General features: G+C 64.3%; 4 protein-coding genes across 6 annotated transcripts; 2 read left to right on the top strand and 2 right to left on the bottom strand.

Moving 5' to 3' along the window:
• Positions 1-443: 443 nt before the first annotated feature.
• TPRN (taperin) lies at positions 444-8,187 on the bottom strand. Of its 2 annotated transcripts, XM_044264440.1 has the most exons (4): positions 6,375-8,187; positions 1,245-1,488; positions 1,061-1,167; positions 444-949 (listed from the first exon to the last, which is right to left on the bottom strand). In XM_044264440.1, exons 1-4 carry the CDS (start codon positions 8,181-8,183, stop codon positions 887-889), a joined length of 2,223 nt encoding a protein of 740 aa, XP_044120375.1. In that variant the 5' UTR covers positions 8,184-8,187; the 3' UTR covers positions 444-886. The 2 variants fall into 2 exon arrangements, with proteins under 2 accessions (XP_044120375.1, XP_044120374.1); XM_044264439.1 differs by having other exon boundaries at positions 444-1,167.
• Positions 8,188-9,393: 1,206 nt separating this feature from the next.
• On the bottom strand, positions 9,394-11,998 carry TMEM203 (transmembrane protein 203). Its single transcript, XM_044264438.1, has one exon. The coding sequence runs from the start codon at positions 11,805-11,807 to the stop codon at positions 11,397-11,399; it is 411 nt and encodes a 136-aa protein (XP_044120373.1). The 5' UTR covers positions 11,808-11,998; the 3' UTR covers positions 9,394-11,396.
• A 104-nt stretch (positions 11,999-12,102) lies between these two features.
• Positions 12,103-21,543, top strand: NDOR1 (NADPH dependent diflavin oxidoreductase 1). Of its 2 annotated transcripts, none has more exons than XM_044264436.1 (14): positions 12,103-12,311; positions 12,630-12,707; positions 17,333-17,430; positions 18,353-18,451; positions 18,535-18,636; positions 18,714-18,923; positions 19,095-19,216; positions 19,312-19,532; positions 19,631-19,738; positions 19,950-20,064; positions 20,199-20,345; positions 20,425-20,543; positions 20,617-20,711; positions 20,798-21,543. In XM_044264436.1, exons 1-14 carry the CDS (start codon positions 12,177-12,179, stop codon positions 20,940-20,942), a joined length of 1,794 nt encoding a protein of 597 aa, XP_044120371.1. In that variant the 5' UTR covers positions 12,103-12,176; the 3' UTR covers positions 20,943-21,543. The 2 variants fall into 2 exon arrangements, with proteins under 2 accessions (XP_044120371.1, XP_044120372.1); XM_044264437.1 differs by having other exon boundaries at positions 12,268-12,311; positions 12,644-12,707.
• LOC122917009 lies at positions 21,340-23,812 on the top strand. Its single transcript, XM_044264358.1, has 2 exons — positions 21,340-21,444; positions 22,150-23,812. The coding sequence occupies exons 1-2, from the start codon at positions 21,340-21,342 to the stop codon at positions 23,068-23,070; spliced, it is 1,026 nt and encodes a 341-aa protein (XP_044120293.1). The 3' UTR covers positions 23,071-23,812.
• Positions 23,813-23,858: the final 46 nt, after the last annotated feature.

Below are 23,858 nucleotides of genomic sequence, written 5' to 3'. Positions count from 1 at the left end.
CCCCGGCTCCCGGCCACAGCCTTGCTAATTCTTGTGGGCCAAGCCACACAGGAGGCTCTGCCCACCCCCTGCCCACTCCTCGTCCCCTCCCAAGTGCTTGGCCTTTAAGTCAAACCACTCCCGTCCTGCCAGAGTGCCCCCCCCACAGCTCCCACTACATCAGCCCTGGACGGGAGAGGGTGGCCCCAGAGGCCAGATGTGCTCACGGGAAGGTCCTGCTCCCAGACCAGGGGGTGGCTGGGACTGCAGGAGTGAACAGCGGGACCACCAGGACTGCGGCGCCTGGGGGTGCCACACTGGGCCATCCCCGCAGCTGGTCACCGACGTCCTAGCCAGGCTCCCACTGTACCCTCCTCCCCACTGCTAGGGGCTCAAGGGAGTCCCCCAGACCCCACCGCTACTCCCTGCTTCTCGGGCCAAGGACCACACGGGAAAGCAGAGGCGGCCTTGTCCAGTGCTATTTATTGAGTCCCTCGTCCAACGCAAGTAAAGACACCATTCGTCACAAAGGGGGTGGGTTGAGGTCTGCTGTTGGGGTTTGCGGGCAGGGAATGGCTTGAAGTTCCAGAAGACAGGCAGCCAAGCTAGTCCTTCACACACATCGGATAGCTGCTGGGCATGGTGTCCAGCAGGACCCTGTCGGTCCTCCACAGGCAGTGCCCCCGAATCAGGGCGGGAGGGCAAGGCTCCCCCCAAGGGAGGTAGGAGCCCCCAGGGCCCTAGACTCAGGCCGAGCACCAGCACAGCTCCAAGACCCCAGGAAGGGAGGGCGGGATATGGCAGGGCAGAGCCTGACGGGGCAGAAGAGGGTACAGAACGAGGGCAGGGCTCCTGGGCACTGCCCAGCTCCCAGGGCTCAGCCTTGGCCATCCTAGCAGGGTCGGGGTCAAAAATAGAGAGCAGGCTCACTGCGGAAGTCTGAGAGGTCATTCTGACTGGCAGGGGTGAGCTGAGAGAGAGGGACACAGAGAGAGCCAATGGGGCGCATCCAGAGGTTAGAGAGGACCCCCCCACCCCGCCCCCGTCCCTTGTCAGCCCTCCTAGCCCCAGCCCCACTCACCATGACCTCCTTGGGTGCCGGCTCTGCCTCCCTCGGAGCCTGTGCTGCTGTCTGCTGCTGCCATTTGTTAAAGGCCACGGAGTGCTTTGGAGTGTAGCTGGACAGGCCTGTGGGCCAAGAAGCACATGTGGACATGTGGCCCAGGCCACACCCTGGGGCACCCACTCCACAGGTGGGCACTCACCTGAGCTGCTGTCCGGCAGGCGAGGGCTCTCAGGCCCCACACTGTTCACAAAAGTGGCTCGGGGCAGGAAGAGCGCAAAGGGCTTCTCCACCACCCCATCTGAGCTGGACTCCTCCTCCTCCTCCTCCTCTTCCTCCTCCTCGGCCGCCTCCTGGGCCTCAGCCTCCTCCTCCTGCACCAGGGAGCTCTCAGGGGGGTACTCGAAAGTCGTCTGCAGGCGCTTGTCATTGAAGGAGATCTTCATCTGTGGGCAGGAGGCACATCAGCGGGGCCCGGCTGCCTGGCCACTAGCGGACCTTGAGCCCGACAGCTGGGCCCAGCGACCCCAAAGAACACAGCAGAGGTTGTCAGGCCTGGGCAGGACCCGAAAGAAGGGGGAGTTGCCCCTCATCAGAGACCACTCCTTTACCTGTATCCTGTAGGGCCAGGCCAGAAGGACCCCAGGAGGATCGGGTCCGGATGCCCATGGCAACCCAGGGCCAGTGTGTCCAGAAACCTGCGTCCTGGGCCCCACCCGTCGGCATCCTTGGAGGCCCTGCCTTCCCAGTGGTGAGCAGTCCCTGCTGTCGGCTAGGGCCTCTCTCCAGGGCTGAGCTCACGTCTTGGCTCACCAGCCCCCTGAATGAGGCACAGTTCAGCATGGACCACCGTGGCTGGGCAAGGACTGGACACACCCAAGCCCCAGGGTCCCCACGAGGTGACAAAGCAGGGTGGCTGGCACACCTAAGCCCCAGGAAGGTGGCACCAAGGGCCATCACCCTGTTTCACAGACTGCCTCAGAATTAGAACAAAGCTGCCCCCCATGGGGGCTGTGGTGACCCTTTCCTCCCACCTGGACCGCCCCTCTGGCCCTCGTGCCCTCATCGACTCTGCAGGCCGCCGAACTTCACGCCTGAGCCGATCATCTCCTCTCCCACCGGCCTCAGAGCCCAGGCCAGGCTGCCAGTCCTGAGAGGAAGCGGGGTCAGGAACGAGCAGGACTGCAGCCGGACCTTCGCCCGCCCTGACCCAGGACCCCCTCCCCACAAGAGCCCCAGGCCTGCTCAGCAGCACCCAGCCAGGCCCAGCGGGCGGGTAATGAATACGAGAGCCGCCGGCCTGCAGCAGATGGGACCAGCCCTGCGGCAGCTCGAAACATTAAACTCCTGAGCATGGACACCAGCAGGCGGCTCAGGTTCCTCCTCCTGCCTTGGAAGGAGCCACAGTCAGGAGCTGGGCCCCCAGGCAGAGAACCGTGGGACCCGGGGACAGCAGGACACGGAGGGGCCTCACAGGAAGGCTGGACTTGCAGCCTGGGCAGCAGAGGGACCCGCGGCACTGGCCTCAGGGGGCAACGCCCAGCGGAGCCGGGGTCCAGAAACAAGGGCACCTGCTCCTGTCACCCCACCGCGCTCCTCCCATGGCCCCACGAGCACACCCCCACGGCCATGGGCATCCCCCTCTCAGCGTGGCGCACACACGGACATCCGCTGGGCAAACCTCAGGCCCAAGCCCCGCCCTCTTCGTCCCAGCCCGCTGCACATCCGAGTGGTCACGGATAAGAGCAGACAGGTGCAGACCACCCAGGTTAGCCAAAAGCAAGAGCAGAATACCTGTTCCTGTCACTTGAAGGCGTCCTGTCCCTCTACCTGCCCTGCCCGCCCAGGCCCGCCCCAGCCCTCCAGCTGCATCCCCCCGGGCCTAGCAGGACAGAAGCCCAGGGCAGGATGGGACTGCCAACCCAGGGTCCTCCCCCTGCCCCAAGGCTCCACCATGAACAGGGCTTCCAGTCACCCCTGGGTCCATGGCATTGTCCTCAACGACCACGGGCCCTCCGGGCCCATCCCCCACCGCGGAAGACACAGGAAGGGCTGGCTGCCAGGGCCCGGCCGGATTAGCGTGCCCTCATTTGTCCACATGACCAGCTCCTAGTGGGGAGACCGAGGGGGCTGGGCACACACGGGCACTGAGCCTGGCACAGCCTGGTCAGGCGGGGGCGGGTGGTCTCCCAGCCACGGTCTGCACCCAGCTGGGGCCCCGGGCTTGGGTCACATCCCACCTCCCCTTCAGTCTCCACCCTCTGCAGCCAGTGGGGCTCACAGGCCTCCTTGGGGGTGCAGGTCGCTGGGTCACAGGACACCCTGTGACGAATGCTGCCAGGAAGGGGCCAGCCTTCGGCTCGGGGCAGAGGAGCCGGGCGTGGCCAGGGGCCAGCACTGGGCACACCTGGCGGCGGGGGTGGGGGGGCTTCACCCGCTGTGCCAAGCGTAGCCTGCAGGTGGTTTCTGGCTTGGCCCGCCTCCAGCTCCCACAGGCCCTTTGCCCCCCTCACCCCGCCCTACCAGTACACACCCAGCTTGGGTTACCAAAGGGCGTCCACCCTGGACTCTGGTCTGGGAGCTGGGTCCAACCAGCCCCTGCCGGCAGCGAGGGACTGCCCTGCCCCCGCTCCCCAGCCCCTCTCGGCCTCCTCCCATCCCCCACTCAGTCTGCCCTCTGGAAGGCCGCCCCACACAGCCTCGGCCAGAGCTCCCACAGCGGCTTCCCGATCCTCCCAGTCTAGGGCGGCACTGGCCCAGGGCAGACCCTCCAGCAGGGGGAGGAGAAGCGGCGGAGCAGGGGCCAGCCTGCTCCCGTGGCCTCTGGCTCTGGAAAGCCACAGCAGAAGCCCTAGGGGGAGTGGGCCAGCAGGGAAGTGGGCTCCGAGGGCCACCGGCCGCACCACAGCCCTAAGGACCACCCGGTGAAGCAGGGTGCTGGGGCGGCACTTCTTCCACAGCTGAGGCCAGATGGCCCAGGGTGTCACACGTTCGGGCTGGCAGAGGACCCACAGGTTGGGAGGTGAGGAGGGCCAGACCCACAGGAGACTGGCCAGGTGGCCCCTGCAACGGGCAGAGGCCCACCCAGCACCAAGCCAGCGACCCTGCGGGAGGCGGGGGAGGGCACCAGCTGGATGGTCCCATCAACCGCTGCCTGTGGGCTGGGGCAGAGGTGAGAGGAGGCCTGGCCACCAGGCCCCACAGCGGTCAGCCCCTGCCTGGCCATCAGGGGAGGGACAGAGAGGACATCTGCCACTCTGCCAAGAGACAACCAGTAGGGACAAGTCCCCCCCCGGGCAGGCCTCCTGGGTGCGCTGTCCACTGGGCACCGCTGCCACCCCAGCCAGGCCTGTAACTCTCCAGGTCTAGCAAGGGCACAACAGCCCACACTGACCGGCCGGCTCAGGGGCGGGCTGCCCGGAGAGCCGGACCTCACCCACTGCCTGGGAGAGGCCCCAGCCTCTCCCACCAGCCCAGTCAGCCAGCCATGTGGGGGTCAAGGTGAGCAGCGGACCCTGAGGTCCCCAGTCGGGATGCGGGCACCAGGACAATGGTCCAAACCACCCGCTGGCTAGAGTGGTCCAGCAGCCCAGAGTCCAGAGCCCAGAGGAATAGCAGGAGGAATGCCCAGAGGCTTGAGTCGGGGAACGGAGCACACCCATAGCCCAAGCCCAAGCCAGCAGCCTGCTCCGAAGGCCTGGGCAGCCCCATGCCTTGGCCCCACGCAACAGGGGTTCTGGCTCTTCCCAGGCTGGGCAGCTGGGTCAGGGGGTGGGGCAGTGCTCACAAGCCAGAAGTCACCTCCGACAGATCGTGCTGCCAGGCAATCCATCTGGACCCCCAGCGCCCTCAGGCTGGCACAGAGATATGGGCCAGGTTGGTCTGAACTGCTCTCCACTCTGGGCCAGGACCTGCTTCCTCCTGCCTTCTCACCCAGCCCTGCCACAAACGACCCCACAGTGCTGTCATCAGCTGCGGGAGGAGTGAATGGGGGCTCTAGAGACAGAAACTAGCACTCAATTCCTGCTCCACAAGCTCCACGACCTCCAGCTACCCTCAGGTTCCTCACCTACAAGGTGGGGGGCTGTTATCACCTCCACTTCTTGGGGCCAGCATGGAAAGGTACTGCCTCCCAGTTCAGGGTCAACCATCAGGAGCAGGCGCAGGGAGGTGGGGCTGTGGCCCACAGCACTACAGAAAGGGTGAGTCAAGGTCAGGCAGGCAAGATGGGCCCACCGGGAGTGCCAAGGCAGGTGGGTGTGGATGCCTGTCCCAGCAGATGGAGCTGGCGGGAGCACCAACGCCCTCACCCAAGGAGGGGAGGGTATGTGGAGGAAGAGCAGGGCAAGGCCAGCCCACGGCAGAGGGAGGAGGTGGCTCACGTGCTTAGACAACCAGCAGGCACCAGTGACGGGGGATTCAGTGACACAAAGCACATCACCACCCCCATCATCCTGAGGAAACCGAGGGTGGTGGCAAAGGTGGCTCCAAGGGTGAGCCATCGGAGAAGCCTGCCAGGTGCCGTCTCAGTTCCAGGGGAAGGCACATCTGCCCGCACCTGCGGACGGGGTCCGGTGGGGCTGGCTGTGGCATCTGCCCCTGCGCCAGACTCAGGTGCTAGAATGACCAGGAAGAATCTGAGGAACGTTGTCTTGTGCCCAGAGGGTTCCGGGCCACTGGGCCGCTGGGGATTAAGACTCCAGCAGGAGCCCTGGTCCCCCAGCTGCATCTCTCTGCACCTGCGGCCCAGCCTCCCCGGTGAGGGGGAGGGTCTACGCTGCTTCTGGCATCACCCCCCCAGGCCTGGCACACACTAGGAGGTCAAGAAACGCTTGCGTGAAGCCAGCTCCTGCTAAGCTCCAGGCCACATGCCTTCTAGGGGAGTTGATCGTCCCCCATGGAATAGTTCCCAGTGCTGCACCCTGAGGCTGACAGCGGGATAGGGATCTGATCACACCCAAACCACTGGCCTCCTGCGCCTTCCCACTTCTGTCCTGGCACCTGCGACCCACGTAGGCCAGGACTCCAGAAGACCCAGCCAGGCTACACCCTCAAAGCCAGGGCCGAGGTGGAACCGACAGGCCCAGAACTACTTCTTCCAGCTGGACCCACGATGAGACAGGTCTGCCCCGCCAACCCCGGGTGCAGTCACAGGAACAAAAAGGCCGCCTTGGTGCTGGCTCTCCTGGAGCCCAGACCAGGGATCGCCCCTCCCCAGCTCAGCCCTCCTGGAGCTAGCATGGCCGCCCAGTCCGGGGTTTCCTCTGGTCCCCACAGAAGCCACCCCCTAGCCAAGCCAGAGGTCCCCTCTCTCCCCTGCTCCCCGACTGACCTTCTTTCTCGAGGAGCCGGCCTTGGTGAGGCAGGACTTCTCCAGGGCCAGGTAGCCACCGATCACCTCAATCTCATGCACAGTGGGGTAGCGCTTCTTCAGTGTGGTCCCCAGGGCGGTGGGGGGAACTGATGAGTCGCCTGCCTCGTCCTCCTCAGCCTCCTGTGGACTGGGCTCCCCATTGGCCTGCAGGGACCCTGGTTTTCTCTTGGGCACCACGGTGAAGGTGTTGCCACTTAGATGCCGGCGCCCTGATGGGTGCCCGGGCCCGACGGGGTGTAGGGGGCACCAAGGAGGCCCAGCAGCTCCCGAGCAGAGCAGTTTGGCTTCCTGGGGAACCTCATCCTCCGAGTCCACCTCATCGATGAAGGTAACAGGCAGTCCTGGCCTCCCAGGCTCCCTGCCGCTCTTGGCCAGGCTGGGGACCCCGAGGCCCTGGGCAGGCTTAGCTTCGTCGGCAGCCAACGGACATAGGGATGGTGAGGACAGCCTCTGCCGCCTAACAGCCTGGTCCACCAGGGCAGTAGCTGGCCTGGCGCAGGCTCCCTCCTCGACCCCCAAGGGGCTCCTCCCTCCAATAGGCACGTTGTCCCTTCCAGGCACCAGCTGGGCTTCAAGCTCCAGGCTTTGGGAGGACCAGCCAACCTCTCTCTCAGACAGCCTCCCGGCCTGCCTCCCTTCAGGAGGGGGGGGGCCAGAATCCTTGCGCTTGGGGATGAACAGGAAGGAGTTTCGGGAGTTCACACGGAGGCTGGCCAGGGCCCGGGCCTGGAGGTCCCCAGCAGGGATCCTGTCTAAGTCTGGCTTGGTAGCCCGCCGAATCTCAAAGGAGTCATTGGCGCTGGTGGCCGCGGAGACCCACTGGCGCTGGCTAGGAGTGGCACTGGCAGGGTTGGGTGTGGGCAAAGCCAGGGACGCGGCTGGAGTGGCACTGGGGGTCCCCGGGCTGGGGGGCGGGTGGACCGGGGTATCCCCCGACTCCACCTTTGGCTTCCACTCGCCCGGCCCAGGTGCGGAGCCCGCGAGGCCGTTGGCAGCGCCGGCTGGGGACTCGGGGGCTGCAGGCTCGTTCGGGAGCAGGCGAGGGCCAGCGCTGCGGTGCAGGCCCCGAGGGTGGACGGTGAAGGAGTTGCTGCCGGTCCTCTGCAGGAAGTCGCTGCGCCGCGCCCCGGGGCCTGTACCACGGCGCTCAGGCTCGAAGCAGGCTGCGCGCTCACCCACGCGCGAGGCGGCGGGGCCGGGAGCCGGCGGGGGCGGCGGCGGGGTGCGGCCGCGCTCCGGGCTCCCGCGGCGGACCGGCGCGTCGAACTTCTGGAGCAGGCGGCTGACGCGCCCGGGCGGCGGCGGCGCCTCGTACACGAGCACCTCGGCGGCGCGGATGCGGGCGGCCGGGCCGGCGCCGGGGCCGGGGCCGGGGCCGGCGGGCGGGAAGCCCGGTGCCGACTCGATGATGAGGATGTTGTCGGCGTGGATGGTGCGCACGCCGGGCACGCGGCGGTACAGGTCCAGCAGCTGCTGCACCGGCCGCGCCCCCGCCGGCCCCTCGCCGCCGCCGCCCCGCGTCCCGCGCCGCCGCTCCGACTCCAGGCGCATGAACGGGTTCTCGCGCAGCGGGCCCAGACTGTCGGCCAGCACGAGCCGCTCGGCCGCCGGCCCCGAGGGCTCCGCCGCGCCCGCCTCGGCCCCGGTCTCAGGCGCCGCGCCCCCGCCCAAAGCGGCCAGCTTGGCCCGCTTCCGCTCCAAGATCTCCCGTTTCCAGGCGGGCAACGCGGCGCGGGGCCCTGGGCCCGGCCGCCCCAGGCCGGCCATGGTGCGGAACGGGCGCCGGAGCCAGCGCGAGCCGGGAACTGCGGCCGCCGCCCGCCGCCGGCCTTCGCGCCGCGGCCACGCCCCCCGGCCGCCGTCGGTCGGGGAGGGGCCGGCTCGGACCCGCCCCGCGGCCCGCGGCCCCACCTATGGCAGGGGAGGGCGGCCGGCCGCGCTGATTGGAGACGGCTCTCCCTGACCTCTCTTTCCCGGGGGCCTAGCTGGAGAGCGCCCGTCTCCCGAGCCGGCGTCCATTGGGGAAGGCCCTCCTGGACACGCCCCCGGCCCCTCGCCGCTCATTGGCGACCCCGCTTCCGCCTCTGCGCCATTGGCCTTCAGCGACCGGAGGGCGGAGCCCCCGGCGGGGGTGGGTCCAGGCGGGCGGTGCCATCCGGACCCCTGCGCTCAGCCAGGTGGGTGACCTTGGCCGGGCTCTGTTCTTCCTCATCGTGCCCGTACCCAGTCCACCTGTTCCTCACGCTCAGAACCCAGTGGAAGAAGGGCCTGCCCGGGACTGGAAAGCTGTCCGCGCTGGTTCAGGGACTGCGCACCTGTGGTCCTAGCTCTTCCGCGGGACGTCGTGGAGATGCCAATGCTGTAGCCGCACGGAGCGCTGAGTTGCTTCTCAGGCACCCCTAGCTCCTGCCAGCCCCGAGAACTCACCCTTGCTTACACAAGCGGGAGAAGCCCTTCCCCACACTTCGCCAACCAGGGCCCCCCGAGCAGGGCAGGAGTGCAGAAGCTGTGAGGAGGCGCAGAGAAGGCTCCCCGCACACAGCTCTCCGGTGCGGAGAGCCGCGGGAGCCAGGCTGTGCACTCCGCCCTGCTTCCCCACACCACTCCTCTTTCTTTGAACTTCCCTCATCCCAAGGCTGGAAGGGGTGCCAATGACCTTAAGGGCACAGCTTCCTCGCCCACGTGCCATGAAGAACCAACCATACTTGGAGGCGCAGGGGAGCCAACCGGGCCTGTTGCCTGCCTTCCCCCCACCTCTCCTGCACTCAGCACTTGCTCAGTAATAGCATTACTGCGTGCAACAGCACCCACCCTTCGGGGACAGGGCTCCAAGGACACTGGGGCTCTGGACAGACTGGGGGCAGGCTTCAACCTGGGGTGCCCTCCTCAGCTTCTGGGTCCCATGGTGGTCCACACCACCACTCTTTAACAGTGACTTACTCCTTTCCACTCTACTAAGCCGAGAAAACACACTGGATTTCACCCTTCCAGAAGTCACGCTTCTCTTTCTCAGGACTCTGGTCAAATCACTTTTCCAAAGGAAACAAAGCCTTCCTATGCCCATTACTTCTATACCAACAGGATCACTCAATTCTGAACTATAGAATGAAGCAGGATACGACAAAACATGCAACCTAAAAATAACATTAAAAGAAAACCCACCCCCAGGGTGTTTGGCTGGCTCAGTCAGAAAAGCATGCGCCTCTTGATCTCGGGGTCCTGTGTTCAATCCCCATGTTGGCTGTAAAGATTACATAAATAAACTTTAATAAAAATAAAAAATAAAATAAAGAAAACACCCTGGCAATGTTCAGCTTCTGATTTTGACGCAAATATGCCAGTCCTCGGTAGAAAGCTATGTTGTAGCCGTGGTACAAACCAGACCAGTCTCCAGCACAAGCATCTCAGGCTGTTCGGCATCCACTCCAGGCAGAGGGTCACAAAGCTGTTTCACTGAAGTAAGGGTCTGCAAACCTGTGCTGTAAAGGGCCTGACAGCAAATGTCTCTGCTAGCGGTTCTCATCAGGGACAGTTTTGTCTCCCAGAGTTGTTAATGTATGCAGATCCTTCTACTTGCCACGAGTGAGGGGGCCTCCTGGCACGTACTGAGTAGAGGTGAGACGCTACAATGCTCAGAACAACACCCCTACCCCGCCCCAATGAAAGAATGATCTGACCCAAAAGGCCAAGAGTGCCAACTGCAAGCCACATTCATTTTGTCACATTTTGTTTTTATAATCCTTTGAAAATGTAGAAATCATTCTCAGCTAACGTACTCCCAGTACAAAAAGAGGCCTCAGGCCACAGTCTGACCCGTGCTGCACAGTAAGGCCTACGAGGACCACACACCGGCAGGAAAACAAGGCTCTGGTGTCACACAAACTACTCAGCAGATCCTCAACACAGTCCTACCCTATGTTGTCTTCACCCTGGTCACCTGGCCAGGAAGACAAACTTCTCCGAGGGAGCGCCCCCATGCACCAAAGAAGCCCTAGTGCATTCCAGTCTCCCACAGTCAGCTTTGCAACCAGCTACGTGAACACAGGGGGGCGCATCTCAGCACTCATGTGATTTCACACTCAAGAGGTCAGGCAATCACTACCCATCTCAGCAAAACATTCTTATTTTATTTTTATCTCAGCAAACGTTCGCATTTGGCACCTGACTGGCATTAAAGACCCCAGGCCAACAAACGTGAGCCAAGACCATTTCCGGGTCTCAGTGCCTATGAGCGTGAAAGATGCTGCTCTCCTCTGTGCCTTAGGAAGGCCTAAATCTGTCCCAGGTGTGCTAACAGTGCTGGCCACAAGGTGGTAGAAAAGTTGCGATCAGCTGGGACAGGAGCCAAGCGGTGCTTTATAAGCAAAGTTCTCTCAGGCGACAGATCTCCAAATACAGGGTCCCAATCATGCTTACTCAACTGTCTGCCTGGAATGAAGACAGGGCCATCCTCCCCCAGTAGCTCAGGGGAGGGGATGCAAGCTCATTTACGCTTTTCAGAGCTCAAGCATCTAAGTAAGTCTTGTCGGATGGACAGGGCAGCGAGCTCTTAGGGGAGCGCTGTGGGGCAGAGGAGACCCTGAGTCAGGCTTTGCAGCCTTTGCACAGGGAGTCCTTTCCCAAGATCCATGAGAATACTCAGAGCCCATCAGGACATCTTACATATATGCAGTTTCCAACTGTCAGAGGAATTCTGCACTGTCTGGCCTGGGTCCTTCTCGGCATCTCAATTCAAAGATTCGCTGTTCAAAGCATGAAATAGTGAGAAACACATTTTAAGGACCAAGGCTGCTCTTTCCAGCCCCGCTGAGGGGGCCGTATTAGACATGGTTGGTACAGAGAAAACTGGGCACTGGCCAGGACGGGAGCTGGCTTTGCTTTCAGACCCAGACTTCTCCTTTGGTGCGATGGAGGTAGGACCTCAGCCTGGGGCCCAGCATCCTAGGTATGCAGAGTGTCCTCTCCGGCCTTTCTGCGGGGCTAGTTGACCCTACAGGCGCGGATCATGAGCAGCTGCAGGAGAATGAAGACTGGAGACGTGATCAAGCCGAACCAGAGCTCCCGAGTCTGTTCCACCAGCTTCTGGCACAGTAACATCTCGAAGACAAACTTGAGGCTAAGAACCGTGAGGACCCAGAAGAGGCGGAGCACGGCCAACCGCTTCTCTCCGTCCTGGAAGAGGCGCACCGACACGATGGTGGTGAAGTAGGTGCTGAGCCCATCGGCGGCGAAGAAGGGCACAAACACGTTCCACCAGGAGAGGCCGGGAGCCAGGCCGTCCACACGCAGTGCCAGCAGCACGGAGAACACCAGCAGGGCCAGCAGGTGCACGAAGATCTCGAAGGTGGCGAAGCCCAGCCACTGCACCAGCTCCCGGAGCGAGAAGAGCATCGCGCCGGCTGAGCGCGGACCCGGGCGCGGCCGAGCGTCCCACCGGCGGGGCTGCGCCTCCTCTCCCCGCGGGCCTCGCCGGCGCCTGCCGCCGTCGCTGCTGCGGCGAGCGGCGGCCAGGGAGCGGCTCCGGCTGTCCCGGCCCTCGGCGCTGGCGTGACGCCACTACCCTAGCCCCAGCCCGGGACCCAGTACCGGCCGCTAGCGGACGCCCGCCTCTCCCGGACGCCATGCCCTGCGGGGCGCGGTCTGAGGGCGTCACTTCCGGCCACCACCGGAAGTCGGAAGTCCAAACGGGTCCGGCCGCCCAGGCTCGCGCGAGTGTTAGGAGGCGCGGTACCGGGGTGCGGGCGTCCGCCGGCCGCCCGTATGCCGAGCCCGGGGCTTCTCGTGCTCTTCGGCAGCCAGACAGGCACGGCTCAGGATGTGTCGGAGAGGCTGGGCCGCGAGGCTCGGCGCCGGCGGCTCGAGTGCCGGGTGCAGGCCCTGGACTCTTACTCAGTGGTGAGGGCGCCCTAGGGTCTCGGCGGGGAGACCGAGCTGCCTGGGGCGCCAGCGCCGCGTCCGAGCCCTCGACCGCAGGGCGCCGCGTCCTGTCCGGCAGCGGGCCCTTCGTTTGTGGCGGGAAGCCTTGGGGACAGTGCCTTGGCTTAGCCCCTGGAGGGAGGAGCGGGCGAGGTGGGAGGGGGGACCCTGCCAGGGAGGAGGCCGGCCGGCCGCTCGCGGGCGCTCACCGAGACCTTCGGCCCCGCCGCCCCGAGGGAAGCGGGGGATGCCTAGTCATTGCAGCGCGAGGTCTTACACGTGTGTCTTTCCGTTGAGGTGAATCTGATTAGGGAGCCCCTGGTGGTATTTGTTTGTGCGACTGCGGGCCAAGGGGACCCTCCCGACAACATGAAGGTAAGGCTGACCCGAAGGCTCTGCCCAGGCGCTCAGGTCACTGCGCCGACCCTCCCTCCGTTGTCTCTGGCCGGGAGTCCCGGAAGCGCGGGAAAGCTTCCCCTCCTGTACCTGCTGCCGCCTGGCTATGGATTTGGAAGGGTCTCTTCCGAAGGAGCTGGGGGCTGTGGCTGTCCTCGCTAATAAACGCTTCACAGGCCACCGAATCGCCTTGCTCTCCATTTTAACCCTTAATAGTTTCTCCAGGGCTGTCTGTGGATCGGGTCTGGGTTTCTGTGTGTATTTCAAAACCGTTAGGCCTTTCCAGAACATTCTTCTATTCTTTGAACATCTTTTGAGCACACCTACTCCAACCATGATCCAGTGCTGGGAATCCGGCTGCGAGCCTGTTTCTGTCCTCCCGGCGCTCACGGCGTAGCAAAAGCAACCACCTTCACAGGCGGTTACGGTGCTAGGAGATCCCTGCTGCCGGCGGAAGTACCGGATGCCACCGGATGTCACGGGGGCGTTCGTAAAAGCTGTGTGGCCCAACCTGGGGACTCGGGGTGAGCGTTCTGGAAGCAAGGCATGTAGGCTCAGTCCTGAGGATACGTGGGGGCTGGCCCGGGAAGAAGGAGCAGCCTGTGCAGCAGAGAACAGAGCGGCTCTGGGAAGAGTAGAAAGCGGTTCTGTGGGGCCGAGGCAAGGAGAGCATCGGGGCGGGAGGGGAGAAGAGAGGCAGGAGGCCGGGACTGATCCCAGGGAGCCCGGCAGCCACAGTGAGGGGGACCGACTCGATGGGAGACACTGTGGGATCCACTGGGGACACTCCAGCAGAACGGCCGCTTGTCAGTACGGAGGGCTGTGGAGCAGGAACAGTTCCAGGGGACACGTGGTACGGGCAGGACTGGCGGCCTGGACCAGGAGGGCGGCAGATGGTAGAGAAGAAGAGGGGCGCTCCGGAGATGTCAGGGTGGAATCAAGAGGCCGTGGACTCAAACGGGGACAGGGGCTCGGGGACCGGAATGGATGGAAGTTGCAGGCACAGAGATAGAGACCAGGGTCAAGGGCTAGGTGTCGTTCAGGTGGGGTTGCAAGGTCAGGGGGCAGCTCTGGCAAGGATCCTGGGTGAGGCTTGAAAAAGGAAGCTCCTCCCTCTCTCCGGAGACAGGTGGCCCTGAACACCGAGGGTAGGAGAGGTGGAGGAAGGCCTGAGAGGGCAGGAAAAGTGGCCCCAGCGGCAAACAGAGGGAGTGTACCAAATCCAAGGTCAAGGGCACAGAGGTGACTCCTGAGAGAAAGGCTTCCAGCTCTCAGAGCTGCACAGAAGTTAAGTAAGATAAGGCCTGAGCAGCACTGGTGGGGTTTATCAGCAAAGGGATTGCTGGTGACTTTGGGGAGACCAGTCTCAGGGACCTACAGGGAGAGAAGTCGGTCACGGGGCCAACAGCTAAGTGAGTGGAAAGGATCTTAGGACTGTCTCTGCGTTAAACGAAAAGGGCGCCTGAGGGGCTCAGTCAGTGACGCCTCTGCCTTTGGCTCAGGTCATGATCCCAGGGTCCTGGGGTACAGGCCCGCGTCGGGCTCCCCGCTCAGCGGGGAGCCTGCTTCTCCCTCATGCCTCTCCTCCCCCAGCTTGTGGTCCCTTGCTTGCTTCCTCATGCTCTCTCAAATAAATAAATAAGATCTTATTTATTTATTTCACAGAGAGAGGAGACACAGCCAGAGAGGGAACACAGGCAGGGGGAGTGGGAGAAGGAGAAGCAGGCTCCCCGCTGAGCAGGGAGCCTGACGTGGGACTTGATCCCAGGACCCTGGGATCATGACCTGAGCCGAAGGCAGACGCTTAATAATTGAGCCACCCGGGCATCCCTAAATAAATAAAAACTTAAAAAAAGAAAAGAAAAAAGAAAGACCTGTTAAATGCTGGGGGTGAAAAAATAAAAAACAAGCAAAAAAAAAAAAAAATGCTGGGGTGGGGCGACGGGGAGAAAGAGGCTTAAGACTGAAGAGCAGGGCCCTGGCCGGAGTGGCACGGCAGAGCACGGGAGGCCGGGGCCGTGACTCCGACACAGTCAGGAGCGGCCTCCTTGGACAGGAAGAGGAACAGGGGAGAAGCCAGATCTGAGGGGACTGGAAGCAGGAGGTACGGGAGGGAAGGGGAGATGAAGACATCTGGGAGGTCAGCTGGGCTGGGGTGCAGACCAGGTGTCAGACGCCAACAGCACGGAGGAGGCGATGGCCGTCCCCGGATGTGGTGGACACGTTCGGAGGCAGGCACAGACCCCACTGTGGAGGAGGTCAGGACAGAGCCCTCCCCAGCCGAAGCAGGGCCCGGAGGCTCCTCGGAGAAGCTGCAGACTGAGGTCCCAGGGACACGGAGGAGGGGGCTGGTCCCTGCTGGAGACCCGGCTCAGTGACCGGCTGTGTACTGAACGGGAAGGCTCTGGCCGCCTGGCCTTGGTCCTCAGAGCCCTGAGGTCAGGCACGCGCTCCCAGGCAGTGGACAGGCAGAGCCCTCTGTCAGGAAAGGGAGTCACCACAGTGGGAAACCCAGCAGGGTCCTGGCCGGGAACCCACAGGGGGTGACAGGCCTGAGCTCACGGTTTCCTGTCAGTTTCTTAAGTACAAGGAGACCAGGAGGAACCGCCATGCCCTCGAGGAACAACACCGTGGAAAGAGACCGAGATGCTTCCAGGACATAAGCGGGAGGAGCAGAGGCGGGGGAGACCCTCCAGGGCCCGCACCCACGGAACAAGAGCGCGCGAAACAGGACAAGCCTGGAAACGGAGGAAACACTCCCAAAAACTTGATGAGAGTGGAGTTGAGTTGTTCTGGAAAGTTGAACAACCCGTGAGCTAGGACACGAAGCAAATCAAAACCCTAAGGTCATCTGAGTAACCTCAGAAGGTGAACCGTAGGGTGGGAAGAAACTGACCGAAGAGAGTCACGGTGTCCCCGAAGGGCGCCTGGGAGAGGCCTGCCTGGGAGGAACGGCTCCCGCCAACGCATGCGGCGGTGGTTGCAGCCCTTGGGCACAGACCACAGGACACAGGAGGACACTGGCTTCTCGGCCCCCGTGGCCCGGCTGGACCAGCTTGGAGCAGGGGCTCGGGCTCTTTGGAAAGAGGGTTTCCCGCGGAAGCGTGCCCCGCAAACCTGCGGGCCCCTGTGGAGGGAGGGCGCGGACATGCTCAGGTGCAGAGCTGCAAGAAGTGTCCCTTGGCTGGGCCTCTTCTCGGCGCCTAAGGGGCTTCAGGAAAGCGGTCTCTAAGGAGGTGCGCGCTGGAGAGGTCCCGGGAGGCAGAGCAGGCACAGTCCCCAGTGCAGCGGGCAGACCCCGGACAGGGCCGGAGTCCTCTACCGCAGAGGGCCTCTGTTTCTGGAGATAAGCAGCAGAAGGGAGGTGGACTGCCCTGACATCTTGCAGCGCACACACAAGCAGGTGTCGCCAGGGCTCTGGTCTCCATGGCTGAAGGTGACGGGACTCCGTCACCATGTTGGGCAAGTATGCCTGGAGGCTGGGACAGAGTGTGGCCCAAGACATGCTCCCATGAGGACCCCGGGCAGGAAGGAGAGGCACTGGGCTGTGACCTTGGGGGTCCGGGTGTAAGGGTGCTGGGATGGGCAGATGCATGGAGGGATGTCCCCAGGGATGGGGACAGCTCTGGGTCCTTGGCCAGCACAGTGAGTTAGGTGGGGACCCGTGGGGCGGCAGTGAGTGTGAATCACACTGATGTGGGCTCGCGGCCAGGAGCGGGCTCCAAAGGAGAGAAACTTCCCCTCCCGCCGACCACTGACGGGCTGCAGGGCCTGACATCTCGGCCCAGAGGGGTGCCTGTGGCAGCCTGGCCTTCAGAGCTGGGGGTAGGGCGCCCAGGACACATGACTGTAGTGAGTCATGTGTGGAGTAAGCCACCCGCAGGGAGACCCAAGCAGGGGCGGGTGCTTCCCCCACCTGGAGGGAGCGGTGGGAAAAGCTGTGGCCTTCCCGGGGTGGAGCTCAGGAACCTTAGTCCCAGGGGCCCTCGGCCCCGATGGGTGGAGCTCCACGTTCTGCTGGTGGCCCTGGGGCAGCTCACTTACTGTTTTTTTTGTTTGTTATCTTTTTTTTTTTTTTTTAAAGATTTTACTTACTTATTTGACAGAGATCACAAGCAGGCAGAGAGGCAGGCAGAGAGAGAGGGGGAAGCAGGCTCCCCGCCGAGCAGAGAGCGCGATGAGGGCCTTGATCCCAGGACCCCAAGATCATGACCTGAGCTGAGGGCAGAGGCTGTAATCCACTGAGCTACCCAGGCGCCCCTTATCATTTTTTTTTTTTAAGATGTATTTATTTGAGAGAGGGAGGGAGAGGCAGAGGTAGTGTCTCTCGTGCAGTCCTCAGTACCGGCCGGGGGCCCTATCTCAGGACTGAGACAGGAGGTGAAACCAAGCCTCCTGGGGCAACTTTCTTTTGTGTGATTTTTCTGCTTTTTCCCAATTCCCCCTCCCACCCCCATTGTAATAGAATAAAAAAGTGGTGTTGTTTTAATAACAAAGGTCTAGAGGACCAGGGTGGCTCCAAGAGGCGGTTCCTTTCTACCTGGCCCTGCGACCCCTTGCTCAGAGCAGGGTCTCTATCCTCTAACTTTGGCTTCTGGCTGCAGAATTTCTGGAGGTTCATATTCCGGAAGAATCTGCCACCGACCTCCCTCTGTCAGACAGACTTTGCTGTCCTGGGCCTCGGGGATTCCTCGTATGCTAAGTAAGTAGGGGCAGGAGGGCCACTGGCCTGCAGGAACTGTCCTCCAGGTCGAGCACAAAGTGTCCCAGTACCGGGAATGGGCTCCCGCTGGACCTCGGGCGGGGACCAGGCTGCCCGTCCTGCTTCCGCAGGGACCACCGGGGAGCATCTGGGTTTTAAAGAGTGCTCGGGGCACAGACTGGAAGCTGGCAGACAGCAAAGGGGGGTCTTCTAGGGCAGGGGGTGATGTCTGGACCTGCCCAGCATCCTAGGTTGATATGGGACCCACGGCAGCAAAGGCCCACTGACTCCTCACTCTCAGAAGAACACATAGGAGATATGTGGGCTTACAAAGAGCACAGAGAGCAGTGGGAACAAGCGAGGGGCACAGAAGACCCCCCCCCAGCCCCTGGGAGCCACTCAGTAGCACTACTTCCCTGGGTATGGTGTGACCTCCTTGGCCTTTTTCCCACTCGGGTTTTCAGGACACCCACGTCCTGAGCAAAGAGTACTACTGCTTTCCTTCTCAGGGCAGCACCGAGGGCTTTGCGTTGAAGGGAATGCCATTGTCAGGTCACTGAGACGTGGAAACCTCTAGCTGTGTGGTGCAGGGCTGAGGGAAGGCCGGCCGGGTGCGGGGTGCCGGGAGCCGCAGCCTGCAAAGCCAGGCGCAGCCGGTGCAGGGCTGGGAGGGCTCAGCCGAGGAGGACGGGAAGCAGCGGCAGCATGGCAGTCCTCTGCTGGGTGGCGGTCTTGTTCCGTGCCTCGCGCAGACACTTGGGCACGGTGGCAAACACAGGCTGGAGGGTGGGTCGGTGGGGAGCCCCTCCTGCCGATACCCTTCCCCAGCCCATGAGGCCCCGTGGGCTCATTTGGGGCTGCTTCCCCTTCACTGCCCTGTGGCCCGGGCTGGGTGTGCCCAAGCCTCGCTCCCTCTCCGTAGGTTCAATTTTGTGGCCAAGAAGTTACACCGTCGGCTGCTGCAGCTCGGGGGCCGCGCCCTCCTGCCCGTGTGCCTGGGCAATGACCAGCATGAGCTGGGGTGAGTGGGGTGGGGACGCTCCCCTGCAGGCCCAGCCACGAGCAGGGCCCCCCCAGGCTAGCACGCACATGCTCTCCCTCCAGGCCTGATGCTGCCATCGACCCCTGGCTGCACGATCTGTGGGAGAAGGTGCTGGCACTGTACCCCGTGCCCCTTGACCTTGGTGTGATCCCCGCCGGAGTCCCGTGAGTGTGGGCCGACAGGTGCAGCGGCGCAGCCTGGGCCCTGCCGACAGCCTGACCAGTGTGTACCCTCTCCACAGTTTGCCCCCCAAGTTCACCGTGCACTTCCTCCCAGAGGCCCCCATGATGCGCTCTGAGGAGCAGCCCGGGGCGGGCACAGACCCTCCAGGTCCACCTTCAGAGCAGCGGCCCTTCCTGGCACCCATGGTCAGCAACGAGAGAGTCACCGGCCCCTCGCACTTCCAGGACGTTCGGCTGATCGAGTTTGACATCACAGGCTCGGGGCTCAGGTGAGGGGCCTGAGACACCAGTGGGCAGAGGCCAAGGGCCAGGGCTGGGGGGCTGGGGGTGCGGGTCAGGCAGCAGGGAGACACTTGCCCCCGAGGACCCCTCTGCACCCTCCCTGCACCCCCGGTGCCCTGCGCACCCTGGCCCACTCTCCCAGAGGCTTTCCTGCACAGCTTTGTAGCCGGCGACGTGGTACTGATCCTGCCCGAGAACCCGGCCAGCCACACCCAGCAGTTCTGCCAGGTGCTGGGCCTGGACCCAGACCAGACCTTCACCCTGCTGCCTCAGGAGCCAGGTGAGCGCGGGGCCCCGTGGGGGCCCAGCTGTGGGCACGTGCTCTCCCTACCCTGCTGGGGTCTGCTCAGCCCTCCCCCTGCCCTCCCGCTGCAGGTGTGCCCTGCCCGGCACGGCTGCCCCAGCCCTGCTCCGTGAGGCACCTTGTGTCACACTACCTGGACATTGCCAGCGTGCCCCGCCGTTCCTTCTTCGAGCTCCTGGCCTGTCTCTCTCCCCACGAGCTGGAGCGGGAGAAGCTGCTGTACTTCAGCTCCCCCCAGGGTCAGGAGGAGCTGTATGCCTACTGCAACCGGCCTCGCAGGACCATCCTGGAGGTGTGAGCAGCCGTGGGCAGGTGGGCGGGCCCAGGGCTCCAAGGCACAGCCCCGAGGGGCCGTGCCGGCCGTGCCCACCCGAGGCCGTGTCTGCCCAGGTGCTGTGCGACTTCCCGCACACGGCGGGAGCCATCCCTGCAGACTACCTGCTGGACCTCATCCCCCCGATGCGCCCGCGGGCCTTCTCCATCGCCTCCTCTCTGCTGGTGAGGGCCCACGGGGCAGGGCCCAGAGCTGGCCTCAGGGATGCTGGGTAGGCCGCAGGCAGGCGTATGGGGGGCGGGGGGGCCCCCCGTTCCTCCACATCTACCCCACAACTGGGCCCAGCCCTCGGGGGAGTGGGTCGAGCTTGAAGCCAGGGCGGACGGAGGCCAGGAGAGCCCAGTGGAGCCGGGCAGCCAGCGTCCCGTCCCTCAGGCTCACCCATCCAGGCTGCAGATCCTCGTGGCTGTGGTGCAGTACCAGACACGCCTCAAGGAGCCCCGCCGGGGCCTCTGCTCCTCCTGGCTGGCCTCGCTGGATCCCGGGCAAGGTGACCCCTGTTTTCTGGAGGGGCGCGCAGAGGACTGGGCCTGGGGCCTCCGTTCTCCCCTGTCCCGCACGGCCAGTCCCAGGCTAGGGCGCTGGTCCTCGGCCCCCCTTCACACCTCCTCTCTCCTGCCGTAGGACCTGTCCAGGTGCCGCTGTGGGTGCGGCCCGGGGGCCTGACCTTCCCAGAGACACCGGACACACCTGTCATCATGGTGGGCCCTGGCACTGGCGTGGCCCCTTTCCGAGCAGCTGTGCAGGAGCGCGTGGCCCAGGGTCGGAATGGTGAGCACGCAGGATCTCGGGCAGGGCGGCAGCTGGGGCCTGCAGAGCCGAGCCTCGAGACCACGCTGTGTCCCCCCAGGAAACTTGCTGTTCTTTGGCTGCCGCTCACGCCACCAGGACTTCTACTGGGCGGCTGAGTGGCTGGACCTGGAGAAGAGGGGCTGCCTGACCCTCTTCACAGCCTTCTCCCGGGAGCAGGTGGGTGTGCTTGGAGGGGTGGGGAGGGGCCGTGATGCAGTCTCACCCCCCGCCCCCTGCCATGTCCCTATAGGAGCAGAAGGTGTATGTGCAACATCGGATCCGGGAGCTCGGGCCGCTGGTGTGGGACCTGCTGGAGCGCCGGGGCGCCTGCTTCTACCTGGCAGGGTGAGCCTGGGCCGCTGGGTGGGGACGGCGGCCAGCCCTTCCGGGGGGGCCCAGACGCGCTGAGCCCTCCTGGCCTGTCCCTTCAGCAATGCCAAGTGCATGCCCGCAGACGTGTCGGAAGCCCTGACGTCTGTCTTCCGGGAGGAGGGCGGGCTCTCCAGCCCTGATGCAGCCGCCTACCTGGCCGGGCTCCAGCGGACACTGCGTTTCCAGAGTGAGACTTGGGCCTGAGGAGCCGTCTTGCCGGCCTGGGCCCCTCTAGCCACTGCCCTCTGGGAGGCTGCCAACCTCTCCGCCTCCCTCTCCGCCCACCCCCCCGCCCCGTCCCCTGCACAGCCTCGCTCTGGTCCACCTGGGGCTCTGTCCTCAGCCCCGACGCCACTGCCCATGTGGCACCCCACCATACCCCCATCCAGGGTTCCAGGCTCCTGCTGGCCTTTTCCCACTGGCCCCAACATGGGTCCTGGTCAGGGTGGTCCCTGGACTGCGCCACCCTGCGTGGGGACGGTGCCTCAGGAAGGAGCGGGCAGCCTGAGGCCATCGGGGCTCCCCAGACGACACAGGAACCTGGGGGCTGGGGAACCCCAGGGCGCCTTTGGAGGTGGTGCAGGGTCTCTGGGACTGCCACATGCCACCACCCTTTGCCCTCAGGGACAACGGGCTCCCAGCCACCCTCTGCCACCGAGCACCTGGTGCCACCTCAGGGCCTCACGGGGCTCTGGCCAAGCTGGAAGTCAGTGAGGGTCAGAGCAGAGGGAGGAGGCCCCCAGCCAGTCAGACTTTCCCCGCCCCAGGCCTGGAAAGACTCAGTAAAAAAAGGTCGTGGGCTCTGTTTGGCTGTTTCTGACAAGCTCTTCCTTCTGACTGTCTTGGTACCTTGTGGGGGGGGGGTGCTGGGGGCCTGCAGTGGGTCTGGATGGGACGGCTGTCCATGGCGGGCACTGCACCATTGCTCTGCCATCTTTGCTACAATACTTAGGGTCTGATTCTGCTGTGATGTGTGCTGGCTGTTTGCCCACTTTGTACAGCTCTGCCCAGTTTCTGTCAGGCCCAGGGCAGCCTTAGGTAGCCCTGGAAGGAAAGGCGGGTACTGCCCATTCCCTCCCTGCCCCAGCGTAGCAGTCCTGGCTGGGGGAGGGAAGGTGGGGGCGGGGCAGCCATGGTCCCCGCCCCTGGGAGGGGCCTTCAGGATCCCCAGGGGAATTCCTGTAGGAGGAGTCCGGCTGGCTGGTCTACTTACAGAGCTGCTCCCTGGAGTCTGTGTGTCTGTCCGTCAGCTGTGAACACAGGGGTGGGCGGTGGCCACGTCTGGGCCGGGGCAGATCCGGAGAAGACAGCACCCGTGGGCCCAAGAGCTGTCCGGAGCCCGGGACAAGTGTTGGGGCCCAAGTGCCGGTGACTTTCCGGGGTGGGACAAGGAGCCCAGCGCTGGGACTAGGCTACAGCTGCTTTGAGGTCAGTGCCAGACCCTGCCCGTGTCCACAGGGCCACGCTGACCTTCACAGCCCCAGCCACCCTGGCTGCCACCCTGGGGACCGCACCCACCCATCTGGACTCCTGCCCCAGGGCCCCCACTCATGGCCCCTGTGACCTCAGCTCTGGACTCAGCGGTCTGCCTTCAGCCTCTCTCGGCCCTGAATGCCTAGTTCCCCCACGCCAAGTGTTGGCAGACGAAGAGTTGGACGGCAGGGTTCTTAGGAACCCCCAGGGTCCTGGGGCTCTAGACAGTGAGCCCCTGCTGGGGGCCAGAGCCACAGCCTGCCCCTGGGCCGGACAGGCAAAGGAGGAGGACGCGGGGGGGCAGGTGGGAGGGCTGGGGGAGGAGGAGTGCCCCATCTGCACAGAGCCCTGTGGGCCGGGTGAGCACCGCCTGGCCCTGCTGAACTGTGGCCACGGCCTGTGCGTGGGCTGCCTGCACCAGTTGCTGGGCACAGCCCCCGGCGCCAGCCTGGGCCACGTATGCTGCCCCCTGTGTCGCCAGAAGACGCCCATGCTTGAGTGGGAGATCTGCCGGCTGCAGGAGGAGCTGTTGCAGGCAGATGGGCCCCAGGGCCCCCCGCCCCCTACGACCCCCGCTCCTCCCCTGCCCCGGGGCCCTGGGCCCTGGGCCTCCCTAGAGCACCGCTACCAGCTGCGCTTCCTGGCAGGGCCTGTGGGCGGCCAGGGCTGCCTGCCCTTCCTACCGTGCCCGCCCTGCCTGGGTGCACGGCTCTGGGCCTTGCGGGAACGAGGGCCTTGCCCCCGCCGCCTCGCCTTGTTGGGCCTGCTGGCCCTGGAGCTGCTGGGTCTGTTGCTGGTCTTCACGCCACTCATGCTGCTGGGGCTGCTCTTCGTGCTGCTGGACCGCTCCGGCCGCTGAGCGGGGCCTCCTATGCCTGCGACCGGCACCCCTGGGGCCGCCACCAGACCAGGAGACCCAGGCTGGCCCTGAGGCCTGATGACCGAACTGAACAGCCGGAGACTGGCCTCCATCCAGACCCAGGTCTGGGGCCAGGCCACCCAGGAGCCAGAGACTTGGGACCACCCTGCCGCCTGCCGCAGACTACCGGCGCCCACTGGCAGTGCTGGAGGAGGCCTGCGGCCAGGCCCCGTACCGACAGCACACTGTCCTCACCACTTCTCCCTGCCCCACCCGGCCCATCTGCAAGAGGGACACGGCGGACACGGAAGTGAACCCAGAAGGCTGGTAGTGAGCGGACTCCTTGACAAGGGTGGGGCCCTGGGGGGGGGCTGCGGGGGCCCCACCTTGCGTTCCAGATAAGAGCCAGTGTGTATCCCCTGAAGGGCAGGGCAACAGAGGGGAGGGGTGCGCACCATGCCAGCTCAGGCTGCAGACAGCTTCCTCACTCACTGGGTCAGGACCCAAGGGGCTGGCGGGAGCCGCTGGGCGTCCGGCACCCATCCCTGAACAACTAGGCCTTCGGGCTGGATGGCACTGACCCGAGGCCCCTGAGTGCCCGGTAACCTCCTGTCATTGAGCTTGGGGCCTTTATCTAAAGGACAGACACAATCAGCACGACCGCCCAGGGTCACGGGTGACACGCTGAGTGCTCCGCCCAGCACGAGAAACTGCTCTCAATACACAGCACCTGCTACCGAAACCTGGCCACCGTGTTCTTATCGCCTCTGTCCCTTCTTCAGCCCCCG

The sequence above is a fragment of the Neovison vison genome, chromosome 9 (assembly GCF_020171115.1).
Source record: "Neovison vison isolate M4711 chromosome 9, ASM_NN_V1, whole genome shotgun sequence".
In the NCBI taxonomy this organism is placed as follows: domain Eukaryota; kingdom Metazoa; phylum Chordata; class Mammalia; order Carnivora; family Mustelidae; genus Neogale; species Neogale vison.
Note: the sequence above shows the minus strand (reverse complement) of the source record. Positions and strands in the feature narration are given on the sequence as shown.

What these genes read in the sequence shown, in the direction of transcription:
- TPRN (XM_044264439.1), bottom strand. Translation starts at nt 8,183, where the DNA reads ATGGCCGGCCTGGGGCGGCCGGGCCCAGGGCCCCGCGCCGCGTTGCCC. An exon ending in CCGGCTCCTCGAGAAAGAAG is followed by an intron (nt 1,489 to 6,374) that starts GTCAGTCGGGGA and finishes TCCTGCCCACAG; the next exon opens with ATGAAGATCTCCTTCAATGA. An exon ending in CCTGCCGGACAGCAGCTCAG is followed by an intron (nt 1,168 to 1,244) that starts GTGAGTGCCCAC and finishes CTTGGCCCACAG; the next exon opens with GCCTGTCCAGCTACACTCCA.
- TMEM203 (XM_044264438.1), bottom strand. Translation starts at nt 11,807, where the DNA reads ATGCTCTTCTCGCTCCGGGAGCTGGTGCAGTGGCTGGGCTTCGCCACC.
- NDOR1 (XM_044264436.1), top strand. Translation starts at nt 12,177, where the DNA reads ATGCCGAGCCCGGGGCTTCTCGTGCTCTTCGGCAGCCAGACAGGCACG. An exon ending in CCCTGGACTCTTACTCAGTG is followed by an intron (nt 12,312 to 12,629) that starts GTGAGGGCGCCC and finishes CTTTCCGTTGAG; the next exon opens with GTGAATCTGATTAGGGAGCC. An exon ending in CTCGCTGGATCCCGGGCAAG is followed by an intron (nt 20,065 to 20,198) that starts GTGACCCCTGTT and finishes CTCCTGCCGTAG; the next exon opens with GACCTGTCCAGGTGCCGCTG.
- LOC122917009 (XM_044264358.1), top strand. Translation starts at nt 21,340, where the DNA reads ATGCCACCACCCTTTGCCCTCAGGGACAACGGGCTCCCAGCCACCCTC. An exon ending in GGGCTCTGGCCAAGCTGGAA is followed by an intron (nt 21,445 to 22,149) that starts GTCAGTGAGGGT and finishes CGCTGGGACTAG; the next exon opens with GCTACAGCTGCTTTGAGGTC.